Source organism: Myxocyprinus asiaticus, chromosome 16, assembly GCF_019703515.2.
Source record: "Myxocyprinus asiaticus isolate MX2 ecotype Aquarium Trade chromosome 16, UBuf_Myxa_2, whole genome shotgun sequence".
NCBI classification, from domain to species: Eukaryota; Metazoa; Chordata; class Actinopteri; order Cypriniformes; family Catostomidae; genus Myxocyprinus; species Myxocyprinus asiaticus.
This window is the reverse complement of record NC_059359.1, coordinates 35,026,941-35,053,460: the sequence shown is the minus strand read 5'-3', so window position 1 is coordinate 35,053,460 and position 26,520 is coordinate 35,026,941. Positions and strand designations below refer to the sequence as shown.

At 38.1% G+C, this 26,520-nt stretch overlaps 1 protein-coding gene across 1 annotated transcript in view; it reads left to right on the top strand.

The window, feature by feature from the left end:
- Window positions 1-26,520, top strand: part of ulk4 (unc-51 like kinase 4) — a 234,206-nt gene that overhangs the window by 56,804 nt on the left and 150,882 nt on the right. The window contains exons 20-22 of the mRNA XM_051721331.1: window positions 379-540; window positions 1,305-1,487; window positions 5,762-5,889. Of these exons, the coding sequence (XP_051577291.1) occupies window positions 379-540; window positions 1,305-1,487; window positions 5,762-5,889 (473 nt within the window). The remainder of the gene's footprint in view (window positions 1-378; window positions 541-1,304; window positions 1,488-5,761; window positions 5,890-26,520) is intronic.

The following is a 26,520-nucleotide window of genomic DNA, read 5'->3' as shown; positions in this document are numbered from 1 at the left end:
AGTGTAAAAATATACAGTGGGTTTCAAAAGACTGGGGAAAAAAATAATAATAATCTAAATCTGGGATTCAAAATCTCATTAAAACCTGCAAATTAAATTTGTATTTTACAAAAAGTAAAATACAAAAAGACATTTTTAGGATTATGCACTATTTCTAGGTAAATAAGCAGATTTTTGACTTTGACAATGTTAATATTTCCTTGCTTATTTCCTAAGAAGCGAGTATGAACTTATTCAAGGTGGTTTTAGACCCCTACTATGCATTATGTTTGTCAGATGAAGAACAGCATCAGTAGGTTTTGCAAGTTACAGCAGTTTTTGTGCATAATGTTTTAAGTCATAGCTGAATATTAGGAATATTGGGTTTGTGTTTCTCAGGAGGAGCTGGTGGTGAACCACATGGCTGCCAAAACCATTGAGAATGTGTGCAGCCGAGAGTCCCAATACGCCCAGGGATTCATCACTGCTGATGTGGGACCTGCACTCTGGTATCTGTTCACACACTCCACTGTGGATGCACTCAGGGTCAGCGCAATATCTGTGAGTATAACAAACTCTACGCACACACAAATGAACGTGTTCATTGTTTTAGCAGAGATTCAAACCCATGCTATTAGGGGTGGGAATCTTTAAGCACCTCATGTAGCTATTACAAAATTATTCTTTATGCAATCTTTCAGCAGTAGTATAGTGGTGCAAATCTTCGTTAAGTTAATGTGACTTTGTGGCACCTACAAATTATGTGTAAATGTGACACACAAAAGCTGCGCTAAAATATGCAGGCTTTGATTTGCCCATTGAAATATAACAAGCTGGTAATCTAGTATATGATTGGGTTTGAGACCACTAGTGAAAATGCTTCTATTTTGCATTTTTCGAATTTAATATATATATATATATATATATATATATATATATATATATATATATATATATATATATATTATTATTTTTTATTATTATAAATTATATTGTCAGCCTAACAGCCTGTGTTGTGGTGTTATGCATGCAATTCAAGAGCAGAATTCGGTGTGAACCGCACTTAAGGACGACTTTAGTCATGTTCCCGAAATGTTTCAATTTAGTGGGACAAAATGCACACCTTATCTGTGATGTTTTATCCTGATTATGCTTTCAACTACACACACACATTCAACTTATTCTGTTATTTTAGGTTATTAAGGTAACCTTGTGAACACACCTGAATTTCTCATAAATTACTATATTATATAATAAGAAGCATCGTCAAAAATGCAGTCTCATTCACACCTTAACTGCCTTCTTCCCTTTATCTGCCCTTCCAGGCTTTATGTAAAATAACACGGCACTTTGCGGGGGCCTTCCAGAGTGTGATTGACAAGGTGGGAATACCCAGCATCCTCATTTGCCTGGTGTCAGGCATCAGCCGTGTCCAGCAACACATGCTCACTATGTTTGCCACAATGTTGGTATCAGGATCACACTCATACAGACTGGTACAGGACCGGGTATGTACATACTAACACACGCGTAGACACACATGCATATATGCATACATATTTATTAGGGTTCAATAATCTGTCAATTTAATCTTGCTAATTTAGTACAGTTGGAAATGTAGAATTGGAACATAATCGAACAGAATATTCAAATACTGCATGTTTCAGATTTGAAGTTCTTTTAAATTTACACTGCATCTAAAAACAATGCTAATGGCGCAAGACGCTGAAGGAACAGTGAGATGCTTTCAGTGATAATGGATTGCTGTGGACTGTAGGACTGATAGGCTTATGTTCTATGATATGGAAATAAAACAATCCATGTATTCTAAATACATTTTTAAATGATCTTCATTTGGTGTCTTTTCTCAGCAAATATTTATTATATGTGGTTATTCATAATTTAATTTCAATAATCATCAAATCATGTAATTAATTTGATAATGTATCAATTGGCAGCCCTAATGTTTATGCAAACATTCTCAAATGGATTAGACACATCCACTACGTAAAAGTTAATGTTCAGGTTATCAGTGTTCAGAACCAAACATTCTCCACTCAGTTTAATAACAGGATTAGGAATTTACCATGTAAATCTAGTGTGTACAGTCTTAATAAATAATTTTTATACTTTATCGGTCTTGGCAATGCTCAGGATTAGGTTTAGGGATTTGGTAGAGCTGCATAATTCCTAGATGAAATATACACTCAACAAACACATTCTTGTTTTTATGTACTTAAATATTGATGAAGTTATGGCCTAAAAGAAACATGCACCATAAAGATGTCTTCATTTTTCCCCATGTTTATATATATATATATATATATAACAGTATTTACACTCAAATCAAGCCTACTATGTTGCCCCCACTTCAGCTGCACTTGAAAATTCTAGCTTGTAAAATCCTTGGTGAGATTTCTTTCAGTTAAGATGCAGCAGGGGAGAATCCCTACAATTGCCCTGAGAGCATGAGTGTTTTGTACTTCCTGCTCAAAGAATCCCAAAGGACACTGCGCCGATTTTACATGCCTTGTTGCACTCAAAGTGCATTCATGAAAACACTTTCCACCTCTCCAAATCTGCTCTCCACCTCTCTCATTTTCTATTGCTAACTATTACTCCTCACTCATTTCCTTGCCCCTTTTTCCATCTTTCTCTCACTCATCCCAATTTCATAGTTCTCTCCCCTTTCTAATAAACTTAGTAGAAAAGGGCTTGATATTCTGTGTGGCTCCTTATAGAATGGACCACTGCAATGTAAAAGCTTAATGGCAGTATTTGAACTCATTGGGTGTGGTACACAAACTTGAGAGCAAATTCTTAATTAAACAAATGGCTCCTTTGAATTTATATGTTTGAATTTAAATTGAATTGGCCACGTCCCACAGGAGGTTAAATTAATCAACATCCCTCCCAACAGAGTGGTCATTGACATTTCAACGTCCAATTTGAAGAAAACGCTAAGCTTGTATATGGTTTACTTTTTTTGTGTATTGGCTTACTGCTAATAACTTTTTGATTTCTTTCAGTTTAGCACCTACGCTATGTACACCCTATGCCATCTCTCTTTGTGTTGTGTGTATGTTATTGACAGCCTGTATTGGTCTTGGTACTGCCAGCACTTCATTGGTCAACAACTTTAAGATCGGACCATTTTTGTTCATCTCAGCAACTATACGGTGTTCTGAAGCAGTTGCGTTGACAGCCTTTATCTCGCTGCCACTCAGCATTTCCTCTTTGGTTTGTAACACCTACAGAATGACTGGCAGAAGAATTTTTTTTTTCGAGCCCTGACTTCTGGAGGTAGAGCTTTCACTTCATGGCACTTTAAGTTACTTTTTTGACTCTTCCGTTTTTTTGACATATTTCGTTTTTACAAACAAATATGTTATATGAATATGATTTTTTTTATTTATTTAATTAATTAATTACATGTGTCTGCTCATTACTATGAAGATATGGTTTACCTATGTTTTATCATTGAGGAGGAACAATATAGGCCAAAAATATTTATTTTACTCTAAGCTTGTAATTTTATATAATTTTTCCAAATAGGTGTCCAAAACACTTCTACTGCCACTTTCACCCCATTATCCTTCATCCTTTATTGTTCAGGCAAGCTAGTCATTTCCCCAGTAAATTCATTAGCTTATTACAGGTAGTTGTTCTCCAAACTCATGCAACAAAGCAATGTTTTGAAAGTGCCTCAGACCTCCATATTGTTTACACTTCTCAGACAATTAAACCTACAAATTGTTTGCTGATAGTTGTTTTTTTGCAGATTTACAACTAGGATAGGAGAAAGTATTGTGTCATCAACAGAAATTATGCACTTCACCTTTTAACTACACACAATCTAGAATAACCTAAAATAGACCTAAATGGAGAAAAAGTTTGCACTCTGGTTTGCTATTGTTTCCTACCGTAATTATTTACAAACCTTACAAGTCGCTGAACATTTTTTGGAGTTGGGGATTCTTAGTAAAGGCAGAAAGTAAAGGCCACAAATGATTATTGGTGGTTTTATTAGAAATTCTCAATTAAAGTTTACTGGGCAATACTCTGTTTCAAGTTAACTTACTCAAGCAATGTAGCACTGATTTAAGCCTTGCTTTTTAATAGGTAATAGCGTTTCAATGCTTTTCTAACATACTTAGTCATGTACCACATGACACACACAAGCCTTTCACAGGGAAGCTTAATGCATGCTTTGTAGTCTATGAGACAGCATCACCTTGCATTACTGGCACCAGAAACAAGATTTAGAGCTGCTCACGCAGACTTCAACAATTGGTGCACAAAACACAATGGCGGTAACAATCAACAGATAATTTTGAACGGGTAATTTTGACTTCAGACTTCACAAAACAAGAAGTTATATAAAAACTACAAAATAAACAATACAAAATTGTGTAATTTAACTTGCAAACAGTGAAACCATGCAAGCTCATTAATTTCCAGCCCGTTGCATGCTGGGAACACCAGTTTTAAAACCTTTACTTATGAATTTTTTTCAAATGAGCAAATAAATATGACAAGGTTTTCTACTTTAGGACTGATACATGATGATGCATTGTAAAGATAACAACCAATCATAAATAATATTTACTTATTAACTGGAGCATTCATTTTTGCCTGTTTGAATGGAGTACAATTGTAGATTTTTCCTAATATTTTCAAGTTCATGCTTAAACTAATTTATTCAATGTAGAAAGTACTGCATCTGCTATATATATATATATATATATATATTTCTTTTTATTTTTTTCAGTGCTGCTATTAACCTTTCTCTTAATGTTATCAGTAGTATATATTTACTTATAGCTACATTTATTTTTAACTTTTAACAAGTTCTTTTAAAAGTTTTTAACACTCCCTTAATAAACTGGGTTATGTTTCTGCCAGATTTAACCAACAATTTGCAAAGCTATCCAGGCCGTGCAGCTTGTCAGGAATAAGCCAAACATTATATGGCTCTGTTTTGTTCATTATCTGTGGTAGCAATCAATTGCAAAATGGGCTGTAGAAATTGATTTAAATGCCACTGTATACTGCCTTCAAGCCTCTCCCAGATTAATAATTTTCTTTGACCTGTATTCATTTGCATGCAAATATCCAATTTGACTCTGAATATTAGAAAAAAATACAATCTTTTGAGTGCTTAAAACGTACTGGATCACCTCTGGACCAATTATAAACTGCTGCAGATTTCTCCGCTTAATTCCCCTGACGAATAGACGTCCAGAATGCAGAGTGTTTATTCATACATTGTCTAGCATAGAATTGAAATTTCAATGAAGCACAGAGCAACTGGGCTAATTGGGTAAGGAAGTGCCGCAATCTTGGAGTGCAGCTTGGAATACTGTTGATGTAATTACAATCCTTGCAGAAAGTACAGTAGGTGTGTTTGAAATTAATTAACTCCACTTCTCGTGCTGTAGTTAATCCTAATGTTTCAGATTGTTTTGCTTTTGACAGTCGTCCCCCCACCCCTCCCCAATTATGCTGATAGTGAAAGTTAATCAATTCCTCGTGATTTGCTGCCCACTAAATATTGTGGAACTCATTAGCTTATTAACCTCTGTTTTTTATCAAGTGCATTTTGGGTGACTTTTCCATCCCCTGCAGTACCTTGCTCTGTAAGTGATAGCACCTGTCAAATTACTGTCAGACAATTGGGGCTTATGCCATACTAAATGTCTAGAGACCTCCCGTTTTAAAATTTTTTTTTTTTATGATGCACTAACAAGGCTGCGCTAACAGCTTGAACGGCTCTTTGCAGGACTTTGTTATGAAGATAATCCGCTCTCTGGAGAGTCCGTCTTCAGTCATCCGCGCCAAGGCCTTCCTCGTTCTCCTACAGGTCCTTATGAACAACAGAGAGATGCTTCTGCTCTGCTGTAACTCCAGGTAAACAATCTACACAATGAAATCCCATCAACCAACCACACAAAATGCATCAACAAGACATGCTATGGAACCAGTGAAATGCTTCTGTTCTGTCCTCAATAGTGCTGAGAACCAAATATACACACAAAGGTAAACAAGGACACAAGCATTTCGAAAGAGCAGGAGAGAGATGTTACCCCACTTCCAAGTACAAACACGCCATAAACCACACTACAAATTCTTCAACATATAAGTCAGTGCTAGAGAAAGAGACCAACAAGGAGATGCTACTATATGTAAACAAGTGGATTGAATCAGTATCATATATGTTCATAAATGGTTGGTGGAGTGATGCAGTGAATTTGTTGCTTCCTCTTGACAGTGTTTTAAAGCTTTATATATATATATATATAGATATAGATAGATATCAGTGAGTTTCCTCTGTTATGACCAAAATTACGTATAGAACTTTTGTGCCACAATACTAAGAACACAGAATTCCTCCACAGAAATAAAAGAACTCAATGCAAGTGATTTCACTCTTTGTTGGACTTTGCTGGAAGTTGATAAGGAAACGTTCTCCTGAAGAAAATAGGGAGTATATATGTCGTACAAATTTGGAGGTTAATGATGGATTGTACATGAGAATAGATTATTTTCACCCTTGTTTCGATGGAGAGTGTAGAGGGAGAGCTGACTTGAGTCGCAAAATGAAAACTTATATAGATAAGTTTCCATCTCTCATCCTTCAAATCTGTTACTGTATTCTCTCTGCTCCCAATGTCATTTCTTCAAATAAGATTAGTATATAAGTAGAGAAGATGGTTGATGGTAGGTAAAATGTTTTTTTTATTTATTTTTTTCCTAAAAATTTTTTATGGGCTTTAGAAACTTTTGTGGGTTACTTTTTTTAAACTAGATTTAGGTATGGTAATGATTAATCGACCATCGATTATCAGTAATAATTTGATGGGTTAAGTTTTTTGGTGATAGATTATTCAGTTTCAGTAGAAATGTGCTGTTATAACCCAGTAAAAACTAGCAGTGTGGAAAACACATAAGTAAACATGACAACAACCATTATTATCATCCATCTCCCTGACAGTATGTGACGTGTCATGGCAGTGATAGCTGAGAGAGCATGTCTGTCTGCTGAGCTGAAGTCTTGCTGTTATTGACCTGTGTAGTATGGAGATGTACTCAGTCATTGTACACTACGTACATTCTATGATTTGACTTAATTTCAAAGTAATGGTTGAAATATTTTACGATACATACATTAGGGTAGAGCAGGAACAACTAATCGATAAAATCGATAATTATCGATAACGAAATTCTTCGACAACGAATTTCATTATCAATTAGTTTGATATTTTTAACGAGCACGGAGAAGCTCCGTCAGTGATGTCACTTTACAGCCCAGTGAAAAATTTGTTGCATGAGACAAGTTGAAGCAGAAAAACATGACCCAAGATGTCAAGCACACGAGAGCACTTACTTCAAAGAAGATCATAATAAGCATACAGTTTATTGTAGACTGGTTGCTGCTTCTGGTACCTTGCCAGAGTGCTTGCCATTTCATTCGCTTAAGAGTTGTTTCTCTCCTGTGTATAACTTGTATTTTACTATAATTTACCAAGTGTGCCAGTTTTTAAGTTCTTTAGATGATTTCTCCTCATCATGTAAGCTTATGTAACACAATGAGCACCGGGTGCAATTTTTGGAGCGAGAGTGAATCTGATGATTGATCTTAAACTATATGCTAAATATAATGTGTAATAATGCTAAGGGTCCTGATATTTGATAGTCCTCCTGGTAATGCCAAATACAATGTCTGATTTCACCAGTATATCCAGTTGTACAACTTTGTTGCCATGTCGATGTAACACCATAAACCCTAAAGCACTAAAATGGCTGTAAAAATGACGATTAACTTCACAGCTCATATAATACACAAGTTTTAACAGAAGAAAGTGCATTTATAAAATTATACGTTTCAATTCTCTGTCTTTAAACCCTCCAAATATTGGCCCCATTCAACTCCATTGTAAGTCTCACTGCAACCTCGATTTTTGCTTTTTTTGTCAAAATTATGGTTTGTGGTAATCAACATTATGCCACAATTACTGTTGATTGAGCTTAACTTGTATTGAATCCGGAATATTCCTTTAAGTATTTTTTTGTTTAAAATTTAATTTTTTTACAGTGAAAAGTCACAAACAAGTATACTTAAAGTATACGTATTTATGTGCAATTACCTGTAAAAATGTTAGTGCATAATAACTGAATATGCATTTAGTAAGGAAAAGGTAATAAACACACACAAATACCATTCATTTATGAGATGAAGCCCATGACACGGCTAATACACGATTAATGGAAGAACCTTAATTTTTTTACGTAAAAAATTGCAGCCTCAGACAATGCAAGTAAAAATTTGATATGGTTAAAATTGTAGACCTACAGTAAAACTGAAAACACATATATATTAATAATTAGACCTTTTAATGACCATTTGATCTAATCATGTTTATTTGAGATAACTGCAATTATTGAGCACTTTCTGGTGCAACAGTGCATTAGGTGAGCATTCCAAAATGAACTCTGAAAGTCATTGACCTGCATGGCGCACCTCTCAAAGCAGCTCCTGAAGAGCGTATGAATATTAAATTGCAGCCTGTGATGTATCCACGCTGTTTGTGGTCCTGTGAAAGTTTAGGCAAGGATTTTGATAGTCAATGCAGTAGGATCCCCCTCGGGCAACTAGGCTCTAAAATATGGGGCAATGGTCGTCATTTCGGCCAAAATAACAGTTGTCCTGGCTAATATGGGACAGCTGACAAGCCTATGTGGAGATTATAGAATGGTGGTCGTGCAGTTGGAAATGTCTCGACTGTGTCAGACTTTTCAAGCATTTGTTTTGCTGCTGTCAGACATAGACAAAACGGATTTGATTACCTCAAATTTACGGTTTATGCAGAAACATAGTGGAAATTATACAAAATTGCAAGCTAGCACAAACAATCCGGAGAGTGGTTGAATTTGCATTCATTCTTGCGATCGCAAAATCCTGGAGGGACTTTTATAATGACTATCAACTGTTTAAAAAAAAAAAAAAAATATATATATATATATATATATATATATATATACACACAGTATATATATATATATATATATATATATATATATATATATATATATATATATATATACAGTGGTGTGAAAAAGTGTTTGCCCCCTTCCTGATTTCTTATTTTTTTTGCATGTTTGTCACACTTAAATGTTTCAGATCATCAAACAAGTTTAAATATTAGTCAAAGATAACACAAGTAAACACAAAATGCAGTTTTTAAATGAAGGTTGTTATTATTAAGGGAAAACAAAATCCAAACCTACATGGCCCTGTGTGAAAAAGTGTTTGCCCCACCTGTTAAAACATAACTTAACTGTGGTTTATCACACCTGAGTTCAATTTCTCTAGCCACACCCAGGCCTGATTACTGCCACACCTGTTCTCAATCAAGAAATCACTTAAATAGGACCTGCCTGACAAAGTGAAGTAGACCAAAAGATCTTCAAAAGCTAGACATCATGCCAAGATCTAAAGAAATTCAGGAACAAATGAGAAAGAAAGTAATTGAGATCTATCAGTCTGGAAAAGGTTATAAAGCCATTTCTAAAGCTTTGGGACTCCAGAGAACCACAGTGAGAGCCATTATCCACAAATGGCGAAAACATGGAACAGTGGTGAACCTTCCCAGGAGTGGCCGGCCGACCAAAATTACCCCAAGAGCGCAGCGACGACTCATCCAAGAGGTCACAAAAGACCCCACAACAACATCCAAAGAACTGCAGGCCTCACTTGCCTCAGTTAAGGTCAGTGTTCATGACTCCACCATAAGAAAGAGACTGGGCAAAAATGGCCTGCATGGCAGAGTTCCAAGACGAAAACCACTGCTGAGCAAAAAGAACATTAAGGCTCGTCTCATTTTTGCCAGAAAACATCTTGATGATCCCCAAGACTTTTGGGAAAATACTCTGTGGACTGATGAGACAAAAGTTGAACTTTTTGGAAGGTGTGTGTCCCATTACATCTGGCGTAAAAGTAACACCGCATTTCAGAAAAAGAACATCATACCAACAGTAAAATATGGTGGTGGTAGTGTGATGGTCTGGGGCTGTTTTGCTGCTTCAGGACCTGGAAGACTTGCTGTGATAAATGGAACCATGAATTCTGCTGTCCACCAAAAAATCCTGAAGGAGAATGTCCGGCCATCTGTTCGTGACCTCAAGCTGAAGCAAACTTGGGTTCTGCAGCAGGACAATGATCCAAACCAGCAAGTCCACCTCTGAATGGCTGAAGAAAAACAAAATGAAGACTTTGGAGTGGCCTAGTCAAAGTCCTGACCTGAATCCTATTGAGATGCTGTGGCATGACCTTAAAAAGCCAGTTCATGCTTGAAAACCCTCCAATGTGGCTGAATTACAACAATTCTGCAAAGATGAGTGGGCCAAAATTCCTCCACAGCGCTGTAAAAGACTCATTGCAAGTTATCACAAATGCTTGATTGCAGTTGTTGCTGCTAAGGGTGGCCCAACCAGTTATTAGGTTTAGGGGGCAATCACTTTTTCACATAGGGCCATGTAGGTTTGGGTTTTGTTTTCCCTTAATAATAACAACCTTCATTTAAAAACTGCATTTTGTGTTTACTTGTGTTATCTTTGTCTAATATTTAAACTTGTTTGATGATCTGAAACATTTAAGTGTGACAAACATGCAAAAAAATAAGAAATCAGGAAGGGGGCAAACACTTTTTCACACCACTGTATATACACACAGTACTGTGTGTGTGTGTATATATATATATATATATATATATATATATATATATATATATATATATATACTGTGTGTGTGTGTGTATATATATATATATATATATATATATATATATACATACATATACTGTGTGTGTGTGTGTGTGTGTGTGTGTGATATATATATATATATATATATATATATATATATATATATATATATATACATATATATGTGTGTATATATATATATATATACATACATACACACACTGTATATAGTGAAAATTGGCATTCCTTAATTTGATTGCTCTTTTTGGCAGGGAAACATAGCTGATCAGATTGGCTTGACCTCTGTTGGTTAAATCAATGACATCAATGACATAGAAACATGACAGCCACATAAAAATAAAAAATTACATTTTCGGCATTTTCCCCTTTTCCCCTGAATCTTATTTAAAAAAAAGACTGGATCTTGAAAATAATTTCATTTTTCCTTTTGCATGCAAGTGTTCAGAATACAACTGGTCATTTTCTTTAATCATGTTCACCTAAATTTTCTAGATCTCATTTGAACCCTGCCTTGAACAGCTGAAGCTCCTAATTGGCCTCATCACTGTCTTACAAACACAGGAAATCTGTCATCACCACAAGCTATTCCGCTTCAGCAAGCCCAGGAACGAGATGTGCTCTCTCTCTATCTCTGTCTCCTTCTCTTCCTCATTTCCTCCATCTAAATCTTACTCTAAGCAGAGTTGCACTGATGGAGTGTGTCAGAACTGACCTAGTGTTCCATCTCCCACAGTGAGAGCGTTTCAGCGCTGTTCTCATAAACACTTGTCTAATTAGCTGTGCACCGTCTGCTGCATACAGCCCTGTCAAACGAGTGCTGCCGCCCGCCTCAGACATGTCAAAACGGACACGTTTTGTTCAGCCCCTTCTGGTCTGAGCAGACACATGGAGTTCTCCCTGCACCTCGATAAGGGGATGTTTTTAATGCAATGAGACAGCAGCAGAGCTCAGAGGTAGTGAAAAGATGTCTCTGTTCTTGGATTGGTCCTCTGGAGGTTTCTGTTGAAGGAGGGGTTTGAGCCTGGTGAAATACAGCGCTACTGGTGTTTTTAATTTTGAAGCTTGAGATAAGAATGTTTCAATTTAGAGACTGCAAAATGGGCTTTGCAAAATGTCTGAATTATACAGTCGGAACAGTGGTGACACATATTGAATGCAACTGCTGTTGACTCATAAGTCTTGCTCTATTATTTTTATTGAGTTTCATGAGGGCATCTGCTTTGCCAGGCGGTTGCTTACTGGTCAAAAGGGCTCATCTTCAAGTCTATGATATTCCTGTACCTACATCTGACTTCATCAGTGTAAGTCTGTGGGATTTTCTTTAACTGTTTTATTTATTTTATTGCCAGGTCAAAATTGTAAGTCTGATCACTTGGACAAGTAATAGCACACCTCATGGATCATACTCAGGGGTCAGCAATGGCATTTATCAGTTTTATTAAAGGAACAGTTCACCCAAAAATTAAAATTTTGTAGTATTTTACTCACCTTCATGTCATTCCAAACCTGCATTGCTTTCTTCTGCAGAACACAAAAGGAGGCATTTTAATGCATATTCCGGTCCGTTTTTGTTTTTTTTCAATAAAAGTGATCTGAAGACATGAGCACAATGAGAGAAGCTCATTTACAGTGGCTTGCATGTTTACACACCATTTTTTTTTTTTTTTGTGATAAACAACGCAAGTTCTCGCATAAACATGTGTGCCACTGTGAGCAAGGTTCTTTCATAGTGCTCATGAAAATGTATTTTTCACTTAAAATGACTTGCATTTTGTTTCTCACCAAAATGAGAATGCCTTCAGTAGACTTTGAACATGATGCATGGACTACTTTTATAATATTTTTGGGTCTTTTATGAGCTTTAAAGTGAGACCCTATCAGCTGGCATTGTTAAAGACCAGACGATTAATTAAAATTGTGTTTTGCAGAAGAAAGCCATATGGGATCAGAATGACATTAGTGTGAGTAAATTATGAAATCATTTTTACTTTTGGGTGACTATTCCTTTAGTTTGTTTGTGTGTTAATTAGATTTACATTTTTAAATTCTACTTGTCTACATTGATATATAAAATGAAAATGGTCTTTTAAAGACTGCCCAGCAAATGTGACTGTTTTGATTAATGCATTATTAAAAAATATGAGACTGGTCTAAAACAGAATATTACTGTGCATTTAAAAACTCAATGAAATAAAGTACTTTTTCTCTGACAAAGTCATTTTATTAATGGCCACCTATTTTTCTTTTTACTAAAAGTGGCTCCTAGCAGGCTCTGCTCCTGCCAGCTATGCTTATTTGGACTGGGAGGTGTAATAGGTGGGCATTTGTGAATGGGGGGGGGGGGGTCTTTGTACTCAGACTACTTATTTTCATGTCTGTAATTGGTGTAACAGGGCGTAATTGGTAAGATCATAAAGCCCATTACACCTATACTTAGGGCCCAAGTACTGAAATTCCGGAGTCCCTATTGTTCTTCTAAGGATTATTATTATTATTAGGGACCAAGCACTGAAAGTGCAGAGGCCCTATTGTTCTAAGGATTATTAAGGCCCAAGCACTGAAAGTGCGGAGGCCCTATTGTTGTTTTAAGGATTAGAAGGAAGTGTGGCACTTTTAACAGACTTTGAAATATCCCTGAATTGCTTCAAATGTTTTTTTTTTTTTTTAATAATGTCAAGACAGTGCAGATTTAAAATTCTGAAGGGATTCTTGAAACGGTGTTGCCATGGCAACGCACTAAATGTCATTATTCCTTTTTATGTATATTCACATGTTTTTGAGGTACTTGGCACGCTTGAATTCATGATATTTTGCACACACATCAGAGCCATTTAGGCCATTAGGCCTGGGCGAAAGTAAACACATGGGCGTGGCTGGGGAGCTCTGTAGTGCCACCTTTTGACAAAAGTGGTGGAGTCAGTTTCTTCTAAGGTCATCAAAATTACTACATATATGTTAAGTTGTCCAGCTTGTTCTTATCAAGCTGGACAACTTTCAAAATTGAAGTCATTAGATCCGCCCAACATGAAGTCAGCCATTTTGGATTGAATGTGCACTTTTTGAAAATTACAGGCCCTTAACTTTTGAATACTCCTCCTAGGGGATTCATGTGACTGGCATCAAATTTGTGCAACATCATGCCAAGACATTGTAGATGTTAAACTGCGAACAGATTTTTGATATTTTGAATGGTGTCAACATGGTGAAGCAATACATTTATGGTTAAAAATGTTTACAAAAAAATTGGTACATATATAAACTCAGCAAAAGAAAAAAGAAATATCCTCTCACTTTCAACTGCTTTTATTCTCGGCAAACTTAATGTGTAAATATTAGAGCCCCGACCGATATGGGATTTTTGAGACCGATACCGATTTTAGAGGGGAGAAATTCACAGATTAACGATATGGTGGCCGATATAGTTAATTTTTGAGCTGGAATGAAAACAGATCTTTTCTATGTGGATTGTTCACCGATTTTGCAATGGTATGACTTCGCAAAGGTACTCAGATGGCTGCTTTCTTAAATATTTTTATCAAAGAATATTTGACATTATTATTATACATTGTCAACAAATTCTAGAAATGAACACTGAGAAAATAAAGAATAAATAAAAATACAACAAATAGCTAAATAAACATCAGTACTGTTTAGTATGTCAATTGCTGACCATTTAAATAAAGAATAAATAAAAATACAATAAGTAGCTAAATAAAAATCAGTACTGTGTTTAATATCAGTCAATGGCTGACCATTTAAATAAAGAATAAATAAAAATAAAATAAATAGCTAAATAAACATCAGTACTGTAAGTTTAGTATCAGTCAAATGTTGAACATTAACAAAGAATAAATAAAAATAAAATAAATAGCTAAATAAACATCAGTACTGTTTAGTATCAGTCAAATGCTGACCATTAAAATAAATACAAATAAAATAAATAGCTAAGTAAACATCAGTACTGTTTAGTATCAGTCAAATGCTGACCATTAAAATAAAGAATAAATAAAAATAAAATAAAGAGCTAAATAAACATCAGTACTGTATGTTTAGTATCAGTCAAATGCTGACCATTAAAATAAAAAATAAATAAAAATAAAATAAATAGCTAAATTAACATCTATAGTAGTCAGTAAAATGTTGACTGTTTCAATATTGCTAGTCAGTTAGGGGCAGGATGTAAAACAACAAGCATTTACACCTGCCGAATCAAGAATCAAACAGCGGCAGCGGTGTTACACTGTATTCTGCTATACAAGTTCAGGGGAAACTTTCGACGGTGGAAAACCAGACTTTTAAATATTACATTTTATAAATGCAGCTACTGGAATTGTTCGGTTGAAGGGGATACCAAACTGTTAATACTGAACAAAACAGTTTGCTGGATACATGTTTACACATTAGCTTCCACTCAGCTGACAAGCAGTGAAAGTAGCTACGTGGTTAGCTAGTTAGCTATAAGCTCGTTGTCACGGATAGTAAAAAAGATTGACCAGCATTGCGTCTTACCGACTAGGTAACAACATAGTGTGAAATCAACACCCAACAGACACAATCCACCACCGCACCATTGTCTGCTGAGCTGCAAAAAGATGCTCTGATGTTTACCTTTCAATCTGCTACATTACTTACTGCATTGACCAACTATAGCTGGCTAACAGCAAACAGATGTAATAAACATGAGTGACATGGTTGTCAGGGACAGGGTTAACGTTATATTAGTTCTTTTGAAAAGGGACAATGATGGGGACATTGTTTATTAACTTTCCAGTATGTATTTCACAAACTAGTTAGCAATTTACAGAGAAAACACCGCACCACTTAACTCTGCACCGCTTAACTCCGCCCTGTCTGCAGAGCCACCGTCAGCTCCGATATATCGGTCGGGCACTAGTAAATATTTGTATGAACATAAAAAGATTCAACAACTAAGACATAAACTGAACAGGTTTCACAGACATGTGACTAACAGAAATGGAATAATGTGTCCCTGAACAAAGGGGGGGTCAAAATCAAAAGAAACAGTCAATATCTGGTGTGGCCACCAGCTGCATTAAGTACTGCAGTATATCTCCTCCTCATGGACTGCACCAGATTTGCCAATTCTTGCTGAAATTTTACCCCACTCTTCCACCAACGCACTTGCAAGTTCCCAGACATTTCTGGGGGGAATGGCCCTAGCCCTCACCCTCCGATCCAACAGGTCCCAGACGTGCTCAATGGGATTGAGAGCCGGGTTCTTCGCTGGCGATGGCAGAACACTGACATTCCTGTCTCGCAGGATATCATGGACAGAACGAGCAGTATGGCTGGTGGCATTGTCATGCCGGAGGGTCATGTCAGGATGAGCCTTCAGGAAGGGTACCACATGAGGGAGGAGGATGTCTTCCCTGTAACGCACAGCATTGAGATTGCCTGCAATGTCAACAAGCTCAGTCCGATGATGCTGTGACACACTGCCCCAGACCATGACGGACCCTCCGCCTCCAAATCGATCCCGCTCCAGAGTACAGGCCTCAGTGTAATGCTCATTCCTTCGACGATAAACGCGAGTCCGACCATCACCCCTGGTGAGACAAAACCGCGACTCGTCAGTGAAGAGCACTTTTTGCCAGTCCTGTCTGGTCCGGCGAGGGTGGGTTTGTGCCCATAGGCAACTTTGTTGCCGGTGATGTCTGGTAAGAACCTGCCTTACAACAGGCCTACAAGCCCTCAGTCCAGCCTCTCTCAGCCTGTTGCGGACAGTCTGAGCACTGATGGAGGGATTGTGCGTTCCTGGTGTAACTCGGGCAGTTGTCGTTGCCATCCTGTACCTGTCCCGCAGGTGTGATATTGGGATGTACTGATCCTGTGCAGGTGTTTTTACACGTGGTCTGCCACTGCGAGGACGATCAGCTGTCCTTCCTGTCTCCCTGTATCTTAGGCGTCTCACAGTATGGACATTGCAATTTATTGCCCTGGCCACATCTGCAAACCTCATGCCTCCATGCAGCATGCTAAGGCACGTTCACACAGATGAGCAGGGACCCTGGGCATCTTTCTTTTGGTGTTTTTCAGAGTCAGTAGAAAGGTCTCTTTAGTGTCCTAAGTTTTTATAACTGTAACCTTAATTGCCTACCATCTGTAAGCTGTTAGTGTCTTAATGACCGTTCCACAGGTGCATGTTCATTAATTGTTTATGGTTCATTGAACAAGCATGGAAAACATTGTTTAAACCCTTTACAATAAAGATCTGTAAAGTTATTTGGATTTTTACAAAATTATTTTTAAAATACAGTGTCCTGAAAAAGGGATGTTTCTTTTTTGCTGAGTTTAGTTCTCATCAAGTCAGACAACATTCATCATTATAGTTATTAGCTCCGACCAACAAGAAGTTGGCCATTTTGGATGGTTTGAATATTGCAGTATCTGAACTTTTCAATACTCTTCCTAGAGAATTCATAAGACTGTCACCACATTTAGACAACATTATGCCAAGACACTGAAGATCCTAAATTGTGAACAGATTTTTGATATATCGAACGGTGTTGCCATGGCGAGGCCTTAAATTAATGGTGAAAAATGGGAAACAGGAAGTGTCTTATATCTTCTGCGTGCAATGTGTGATTTAGATCAACATTGAGATGTTTGTTTAGTCTTGGGGGCTATTATTTTGGGTCACGGTCATAGTGCCACCACCTGGCATCAGGAAGTCTGGCTCTTACAACAGACTTTAAAATAGTCCTCTTATATTTATCCAAAGTGCTTCAAAATTGTTTAGAATAATGTCAAATGCCAAATGCATGTGTCCACCTTGAATTGTTTTCTGAAAGCCACCAGGTGGAAATGGACCAGTTGTGCTTGGGCTCGTCATCGCTGCTTGCAGCTACATGTTACATGTACTTACTATAGGTTTATGGTTAGGGTTTGGTTTGGTTTAGGATTAGTTACTTGTAATTATGCATAATTTACTGTTATTACTATTGTCATTACATGTAATATGTGTAACAAGGACACTGTTAAATAAAGTGTTACCAAAATATAGCCTATTGAAATAAAAACGGATTAACATTGTACATAATCATATGATTGAAGTGGGTCCTGACAACCTCCTAACTACCTTAATAATAAAATACAGCAAAAGACTTCCAGCCTTAAAGCAAATTAGGACAAATCAAGTCCACATGAATGCAAGGATGGAGTGGAGAGAAATAATGTAAAGGAAGAATACAAGGATGGAGTGGAAGGAAATATATTAGATGGGAGATCAATAACATATAAGATTAAGAACCTAAAATTTGAACACACATGGGAACTGCTTAGTAATTATATATTACATGACTGAAATCAGGTCTTTTAGACCATGATCTGTCCTGTGATAGATTAGTTTGGCTCATATGCTAAGAAATTGAAAATGCACTAACTACAAAATCCACATCAAAATAATTTGATGGATGGATGGACGGACGGCTGGATAAATGGAAAGTAATGCCATGTCAGTACTAAAGCTTATTTTCATGGTATAAACAGAGTAGTTTAAAGCTTAATTACAAAAAAATAACAAACAATCACAGCACTGTAAAAAGATGTAAATAAAAGAGATGTAAGACGCAAGGTGAAGACAGCATCTCTCGGTGACTCCGAACGTACAACGTGAGACAGAAACATGCGTCCCACAGAACACTGTGTCCATCCATTGTCACGAACGATAACAATTGGCTAATATTGGCTGGGATGGTGCTTTACAATTCCAGTCCAGTATTTCACGAACACCCGCAGCATGATTTTGGGGAGCTGAGGTGGAGGGAGAGGGAGATATTTGATGAGCGGGAAGAGGGTGCCTGTGGTACTTTAACAAAAGCCACATAATCACTGCTTGAGACACCATCAGGCTTTACGGGTGCTAAAACCTATGCAGTGCACAAAAATATCTCGTATTACCATTCTCACTCACGTGACATCTCTGACTCTCTGGTTTGCAGTAGCCGCTTTTTGAGTGAGTTATTGCTTTTGGCCAATGACAAAAAACAATTAAAAAAAATCTACACATTCCTGGTGCTATTTTGTGATTGGTAGGGGCAGTCTACAGCCCACCCTCAATGTTTGTAACACACAGCTCGCCCCCAAATTGCTTTTAACCAATGCACAAATTGTAAAAAAATAAACATTTTATTCAATGCTGTGTTTGCCAGTCGTTTCATTGGGTGGGCAAGACTCATGTTTGGGTGGGCTCAGCCATCCCTGCACATGCCTACATCCAGCCCAGGCTCCTGGTATAGGTAATTTGAGTATCCCTGGTTTACTCTTATAGGTCTTAGCATCATTGTGCTGCCCACTTAGACATTTTAGATTAGAATCCATTTATTTGAAAATCTGGATTATTTTTTTTTTGTTATTAACAATTTTTATTGATTCCATTCATCAAATTAAATAAACATCACAGAAAATGTGGAATCAAATTATGTACAATTAAACCCTTCCCCCCGAACACCCCCACTCGACACAAACACACCCCAGTGGTCATAAATATTTGAAAAAAAAAAAAAAAACACAAAACACGTGCACACACACACACACACACACACAAAAAAAAAAAAAACATATTTTCAAAAAACAATCAAATTGCACACACATATTTAAAACTAGAGATCCCTCTCCACTACCCCTCCTCGAAAGCCTTCCAAAAAGGCCAAATATCTGCCCCATTTCCTATCAAATAACCCCAGATTCCCCAGCCTTCTATACATCCCCTCCCCATCTCCGAGCACCACTCATGAAATGAGGGCGCTCCAACCGACCTCCAACCCCTTAAAATAACCTGTCTGGCGATCATGATGCTTGTAAGGACCCAACTCTTTATGTGCCGATTCTCAACGTCGATGACCACCCCATCGCCCAAAATACAGAGTCTGGGCAAAGTGAAAGCCGAGTGCCCAATACATCACATACAAGACTCTGAACTTTCAACCAGAACTCCTGGATCTCAACACACCCCCAAAAGACATGAGTTATGTCTCCAACCTCTGATTGACATCGCCAGCAGGTGGGTGTGTCTTTAAGACCAAGCCTTTACAATCTGGAGGGGGTCCAATAAAATCAATGTAAAATCTTACCTTGCATCTTTAGATGCAGACTTGACATTTTTTAGGATCCTAGCCCACACCCCCTCCTCCAATGTCAAATTTAGATCTTTCTCCCATAATTTTTTGAGGGAATTCAAAGTTCTGTCCCCCAGACTCCGAATTAGCAGGGAGTAATACACTGATGCATCATGACCCTTCCCAAAAGCAGCAATCACCACTCCCAGAGTATCTGCCGCACTGGGGGGTGCGTGCCACTCCTAAAAACAGTGCAGAGTAGGTGGTGCAGCTGTAAATACTTATGAAACTGAGATCTGGGAATGCCAAAATGTTGAACCAAATTTTCAAAAGGTCTCAATACTCCACTCTCATATAGGTCACCAAGTGTATTAACCCCACTCACAATCCAATCTGACCAACAAAAAGGGGATTTATTAATACATAGTTTAGGGTTCAGCCATATGCTCGAGGCTACGTATAAATAAATATCAGAATTAAACACTCTGGACACTTATGTCCATATCGAGTGCAAATGCAAAATAATGGGGTGCAACTTAACCTCTCTGGCTAGTTTAATCAAAAGGCTTTGCAGTGGCGAGATAGGGGCAAGAACTTCCTTTTCAATACAAAACCAGGGAGGGGCTCTCTCAAGTGGAAGTGACCAGTAATCCAAATGTCTAAGACCGAATGCATAATAATAAAATAAAATCTTGGATAGGCCTAACCCACCTTTGTCAATCGGCCTATGTAACTTAGTGGAATTTAACCTGGGATGTTTAACATTCCAAATGAAGGACTTTGCTATGCTATCAAATTGCTTGAAATAAGAGAGGGGGACATCTACAGGGAGAAACTGTAGCAGGTAGTTGAATTTTGGGATACAATTCATTTTAATAACATTAATTTTCCCAATAATAATGAAGCCCACCTGTCCACATAATTCGAAAACCTTTTTATTAAGGGATCAAAATTAACTCTGACTAAATCACCCAAATTTGCTGGGAATAAAATTCCCAAATACTGAATTCCCTGTTTTGGCCACTGGAAGGCACCCGACTGGAAGGCCGTTACTGGACAGTACGTTGTCAAAGCCAAAGCTTCGGATTTAGACCAACTGACTTTGTATCCTGAGAACTTGGAAAAGGAGTTAATAATTCTGTGGAGGCAAGGCATTGATCTAGTAGGGTCAGAGACGAATAATAAAATATCATCTGCGTAAATCAGATGCTTATGCGCCACACCTCCCGCAATCACCCCTGGAAAATCATCCTCCTTTCTTATCACGGCTGCTAATTGTTCGAGGGCAAGACAGAACAATAATGGGGAAAGAGGGGGGCCTGGGTAGCTCAGTGGTAAAATACGCTGGCTACCACCCCTGGAGTTCGCTAGTTCGAATCCCAGGGCGTGCTGAGTGACTCCAGCCAGGTCTCCTAAGCAACCAAATTGGCCCGGTTGCTAGGGAGGGTAGTCACATGGGGTAATCTCCTCGTGGTCACTATAATGTGGTTCGTTCTCGGTAGGGCGCGTGGTGAGTTGAGCGTGGTTGCCACGGTGGATGCCTTGAAGCCTCCACACACACTATGTCTCCGTGGCAATGCGCTCAACAAGCCACGTGATAAGATGCATGGGTTGACTGTCTCAGATGTGGAGGCAACTGGGATTCGTCCTCAGCCACCCGGACTGAGGCGAATCACTACATGAGCATGAGGACTTTGAGCGCATTGGAAATTGGGCATTCCAAATTGGGAGAAAAAGGGGAAAAATCCAAAAAAATAAAAAATAAAAAAAATTATGGGGAAAGAGGGGGGAAATTATGGGGAAAAAAAATTATGGGGAAAGATATCCAGAGTAAAATAATCAGAAATTAACCTGTTTGTTTGTACTGCTGCTACAGTGTGTCTATAAAGTAACTTAATCCAACCAATAAATATACTCCCGAATCCATACATTTCCAAAATCTTAAAAAGATAATCCCATTCTACCATATGAAATGCCTTTTCGGTGTCAAGTGAGATGGCAGCTCAACCAGAGACTGATCATTCGCTACTGACCACATGATATTGATGAGATGCCTAATATTATCAGAAGAGCTATGGCCTCGAATAAACCCCACCTGATCTATATGTATAAGTGATATCATAACTTAATCGATTAGCCAGAATTTTCTGACTCAACTAGATCAGGGAAATTGGGCGATAACTTTTACACTCGCTTGGATCTTTGTCCATTTTAAGAATCAGACTGATCCGGGCTTGCGTCATGGTTGGAGGAAGCTTTCCGTTCTTTAATGATTCCATATAAACTTCTAACAAAAGTGGAGCCAGTTCTGTAGCATAAGATTTGAAAAACTCAGAGGAAAAGCCGTCAGGCCCGGAGCCTTACCTGTAGGCAAGGCCTTAATTACCTTATCAAGCTCCTCCAAGGTTATCTCAGAATCAAGAGAATTTTTTTGCTCTGTCGTCAGTTTAGGAAGATCTAATGGTTCCACAAAGTTCCTAATATCTTCATCAGTAGATGAAAACTTGGAACTATAGAGATCAAAGTAGAATTCTTTAAAAGCATTATTAATATCAATGGCCGAGGTAAATATTTCACCACCAGCAGATTTCACTGAGGGAATGGTAGAAAAAGACTCTCTCTGCTTTATATATCTAACCAAAAGTTTTCCTGCTTTGTCCCCCGACTCAAAGTATGACTGTCTTGCCCTGAATAACCAAAACTCCACTTTCCGCGGCAAAATAGTTTTATATCTATATTTCAATCGGGTCAATTCTCTGAGGCCATCAGATGACATACGGCGCTTCAGCTCTGCCTCGGCACTTTTAATATTTCCTTCCAACTCCACAAGTTCTTGTGCTTTGGATTTTTTTGTGAATGAGGCATACTGTATGATCCGACCCCTAAGAACTGCCTTAAGTGCCTCCCAAGCCAAGCCCACAGAGGATACTGAGGACCAGTTGGTCTCCATATAAACATTGATTTCAGTCTTTAACATTTGTTGGAAATCAGGATTTTGCAAAAGGGACACATTAAGGCGCCAACTTTATGATTTCTTTTTCTCTGTATATGGCAACACCTCTAAATTCACCAGGGCATGATCTGAGACTAAGATATTTTCAATTGAGCAATCAACAATAGATGAAATGAGGGATTTGGACATGAAAAAAAAAAAAATCTATTCAAGAATAAATCATATGGACTGATGAAAAAATGTATAGTGCCTACCAGATGGGTTCAAAAGTCTTCAAATATCCGTAAGACCAAGATTTTTACACATCCTTTGAAGCGTCAATGTTGCTCTAGGGGGTTTATAAACTTTTGCTTCATTATGGTCAAGGACTGAGTCCATCAAAAGATTAAAGTCTCCTCCCAATATTATATAATGAGGGGTGCCAGCGGTTTGCAGCGTCCCTTCAAGATCTATAAAAAAGCCCTGATCATCAGCATTAGGTGCGTAAATATTAGCCAAAATCAAACTTTGCCCTTGAATTTCAGCTAAAACAATAATGACTCTCCCTAATTTATCTTTAGTCTGTTTGAGACATTTGAATTGTAGATGTTTATTTACCAATATAATGACTCCCTTGCTCTTACTTGAGCCAGCACTAAAAAAAACATGTCCACCCCTTATCTTCCCAAATTTTTCAGCTTCCTGCGGGGAGAGATGTGTTTCTTGAAGAAATACTATATCATATTTCTTACGTTTAAGAAAAGTAATAACCTTCTTCCATTTACATTCTATGTGGAGAGAGATAGTACACTCATATTATCACTTGACATTTTGATATAATAGAAAAAAATAAATTGTGTCAAAAACAAAATTATACAGACCACATTCCCCATTAGTGAAACAATCAAACCCCGAACTTCCCCCTGAACAAAACAAACAGAAAAAAGAAAAATGTGCTCATTAAGCCCGCGCATGAAAGCGCCAACCAGCGACAATCCCTCTAAACTCAAAAGGTCCATGAACGCCTACGAGCCCCCACGACAACTTTGCCATCAGATTGCTCAATTTTAACTCACAAATTTGTGAGGCAAAATTACATAACAGAAAATAGTTTGTAAAATAAACCCCAGCCAATAGGAAGAATGAACACAAAGAATGTGTAGATTCATTCACAGAACTGTCTCAAAGGTGTGATCTTCCTCAAAACAAATTCCAGCTGATATGAAACCGTTCATATTCCTCGGACAGACAAACGAATGTTCAGTGAGCCGGATTTTATGAGTTCAGCGGATGACGTAATCATTCCAATGTCCCGTAAAAATACTCAACAAAACAAACTCCAGCCAGCAGGAGGAATAAGTACGAAGAACGAACAGATTAATCCACAGCTGTTCCAAATGAGTGTTATTTTCAAAGAACAAGCTCCAGCCACTAGGTGGAACCAATACAAAAAGAAACAAAACCAGCATCCCATTTCCCCGAATGGTCGAGTCAATTCATTCGGAGGCCGCATAAAAGTATATACAATGACTTACACAATCCGTCAGCTTTATAAAAGACATCCTTTGTGTGAACATGTAGATATTTTGCGGTCATCCATAGTGTCCACTCTCAAACTGCCCGGGAACTTCAATGCAAAAGTTTCTTTAAGGAAAAGTGTTATTCACAAAACAAATTCCAGCTGCTCGGCAGAGCCAACGCAAAAAGAAAAAACAAAACAAAATGACACCCAGCTTCCTCAAAAGCCAGAGTAAGTACAGCAAGTCGACCCACTCACATGAGAAACATCCAATGGTTTACTCACCCATTGATTCAATGAAAGACATTGCCTGATTGGGACATGTAAATACTTTGCGACGTCCTTCATTTCTATTCTCAGTTTGGCCGGAAACATCAGAGCAAAAGTGATCTTTCGCTGATGTAAGAGTTTCTTACATTCCTTGAACCAATCGCGTTTCTCTCTTGTCGAACTCGCAAAGTCCGGGAACAAGAAAATATTATGGTTCTTCCAAGAAAGCTTCCCTTTGCTCCTTGCCTGGTGCAACACAAGATCTTTATCGGATGATCTCAGAAATCTGGCCAGAATTGATCGGGGCCTGTCTCCCTCAGCAGATCTGTGAGCTGGGACTCTGTGAGCTTGCTCGATTTCCAGCTTGTGGCCTGTTATGTTAAGCAGACTCGGGAAAAGCTCGTCTAGGAATTTCACCATATCTCTGCCCTCCTCATGCTCAGGAATTCCAACAATTCAAATGTTATTCCTGCGGCTTCTATTCTCAAGATCTTCAAGCTTTTCAAGGAGATGTTCCAAATCAACTTTGGTCGTGGGCGGATTAGCGGTTAATTCCCTCTCCGAAGACTCCAGACAATCGATTCGTCTTTCAACATCAGTCACTCTTGTAACTAACTCAGAGAATTTTATTTCCATCGCCGTAATCGATCGACGTATTACAGCGAGATCCTCCAAGTCAGAAAGAACCTTCGTCAACATCACCGACATGTTGGACAACTGACGCGCCATCCAAATAGAGTCCCCGGTCTGTAGGCCTGTCGGGGCTTTCATCCTGAACATGTAAGTGTCTTTTAATGTCTCCAGAGCCCGAGGATTTTGACTTTGCCATGTTTTGCCTGCAAATGTGTGACTGGGTGTATCAAATTTCACCAGATTATAACATGAAAATAAATAAAAAATGTAGCAAAGTGCGCAGAGCTCGTTGCTCACACGTCTGCTTCTTGCATGGTGTCACGTGACCTCTCGAAAATCTGGATTATTTTCTACACAGCGGCTCTATACCTGCTTCTTGAAAATTAACTGATATATTGAAAATGTAGCCTCGGAGCAGACAAGGTCCAAATATATTACCTCTTTCTGTGAGGTTGTTATAGCAGACTCACAAATCACTGCGTTACAGTTGGAAGTGTCAGGATAACAAAGAACTGCTAAGGGATAAAATATTACCCTGTGTTGTTCCCAGTCATTCAGTCCAGAAATGATCTCCCATATGATTCCAATTATAACCCAATGCATGTATACCTGTCTTAGCACAGCAGTCCCAGTGCCCAGTAAATGTAATTTATTGTGAAAGTCACAGTTCCCTTTCCTCATTTCTATTCTTCCTCAGGTAATGTAGCGGCCGGCTCACCATGTCCAACTAATAAAGGGCTGCTTGATCCTAACATCTGAGAATAAATGGTTTTGTAAATCATGCTCAGGTCTCCGGATTTTTTATTTTATTTTCTCCCTCATGCCTCCTTACTTATGAGGACTGAGTGTCCCTGGCATTCGACACCAATCCGTTCTGAGAGAGGGAAAATTATAGGCTTTTGGAAGTAAGAAATATATTACAGGCTAATCCAATCTGGCAGCAAGGGAACTGCGAGGCGTTCGTGCACTTGTAAATACCAAGGTTGTAATTATCGCCTCTGTCCTGTCAGTAAGGAAAGGCGTGTTAAGTTTTGTGTTGTGAGTGCTAATACTGTGTTCCATTCAACTCGAAAAGTTGTAATTTTCAACTTCCTACTTGGAAAAGTGCAATGGTACGCCTCTTGAAGTTGGATGTCTAACGATCTATCTTTTGCTGAGATGCAACTGCCCAACATCACACAAACATGTTGGCACCCAAGGAGATTTACACAATTATTGACAACCATTAATTTGTATTAAATAATATCAACCAATGAGTCAGTGTTCCTACATGATAATTAAACTTGCTTAGCAAGCGTTTGAAGAGGCAGGTGTTAACAACACAGTAA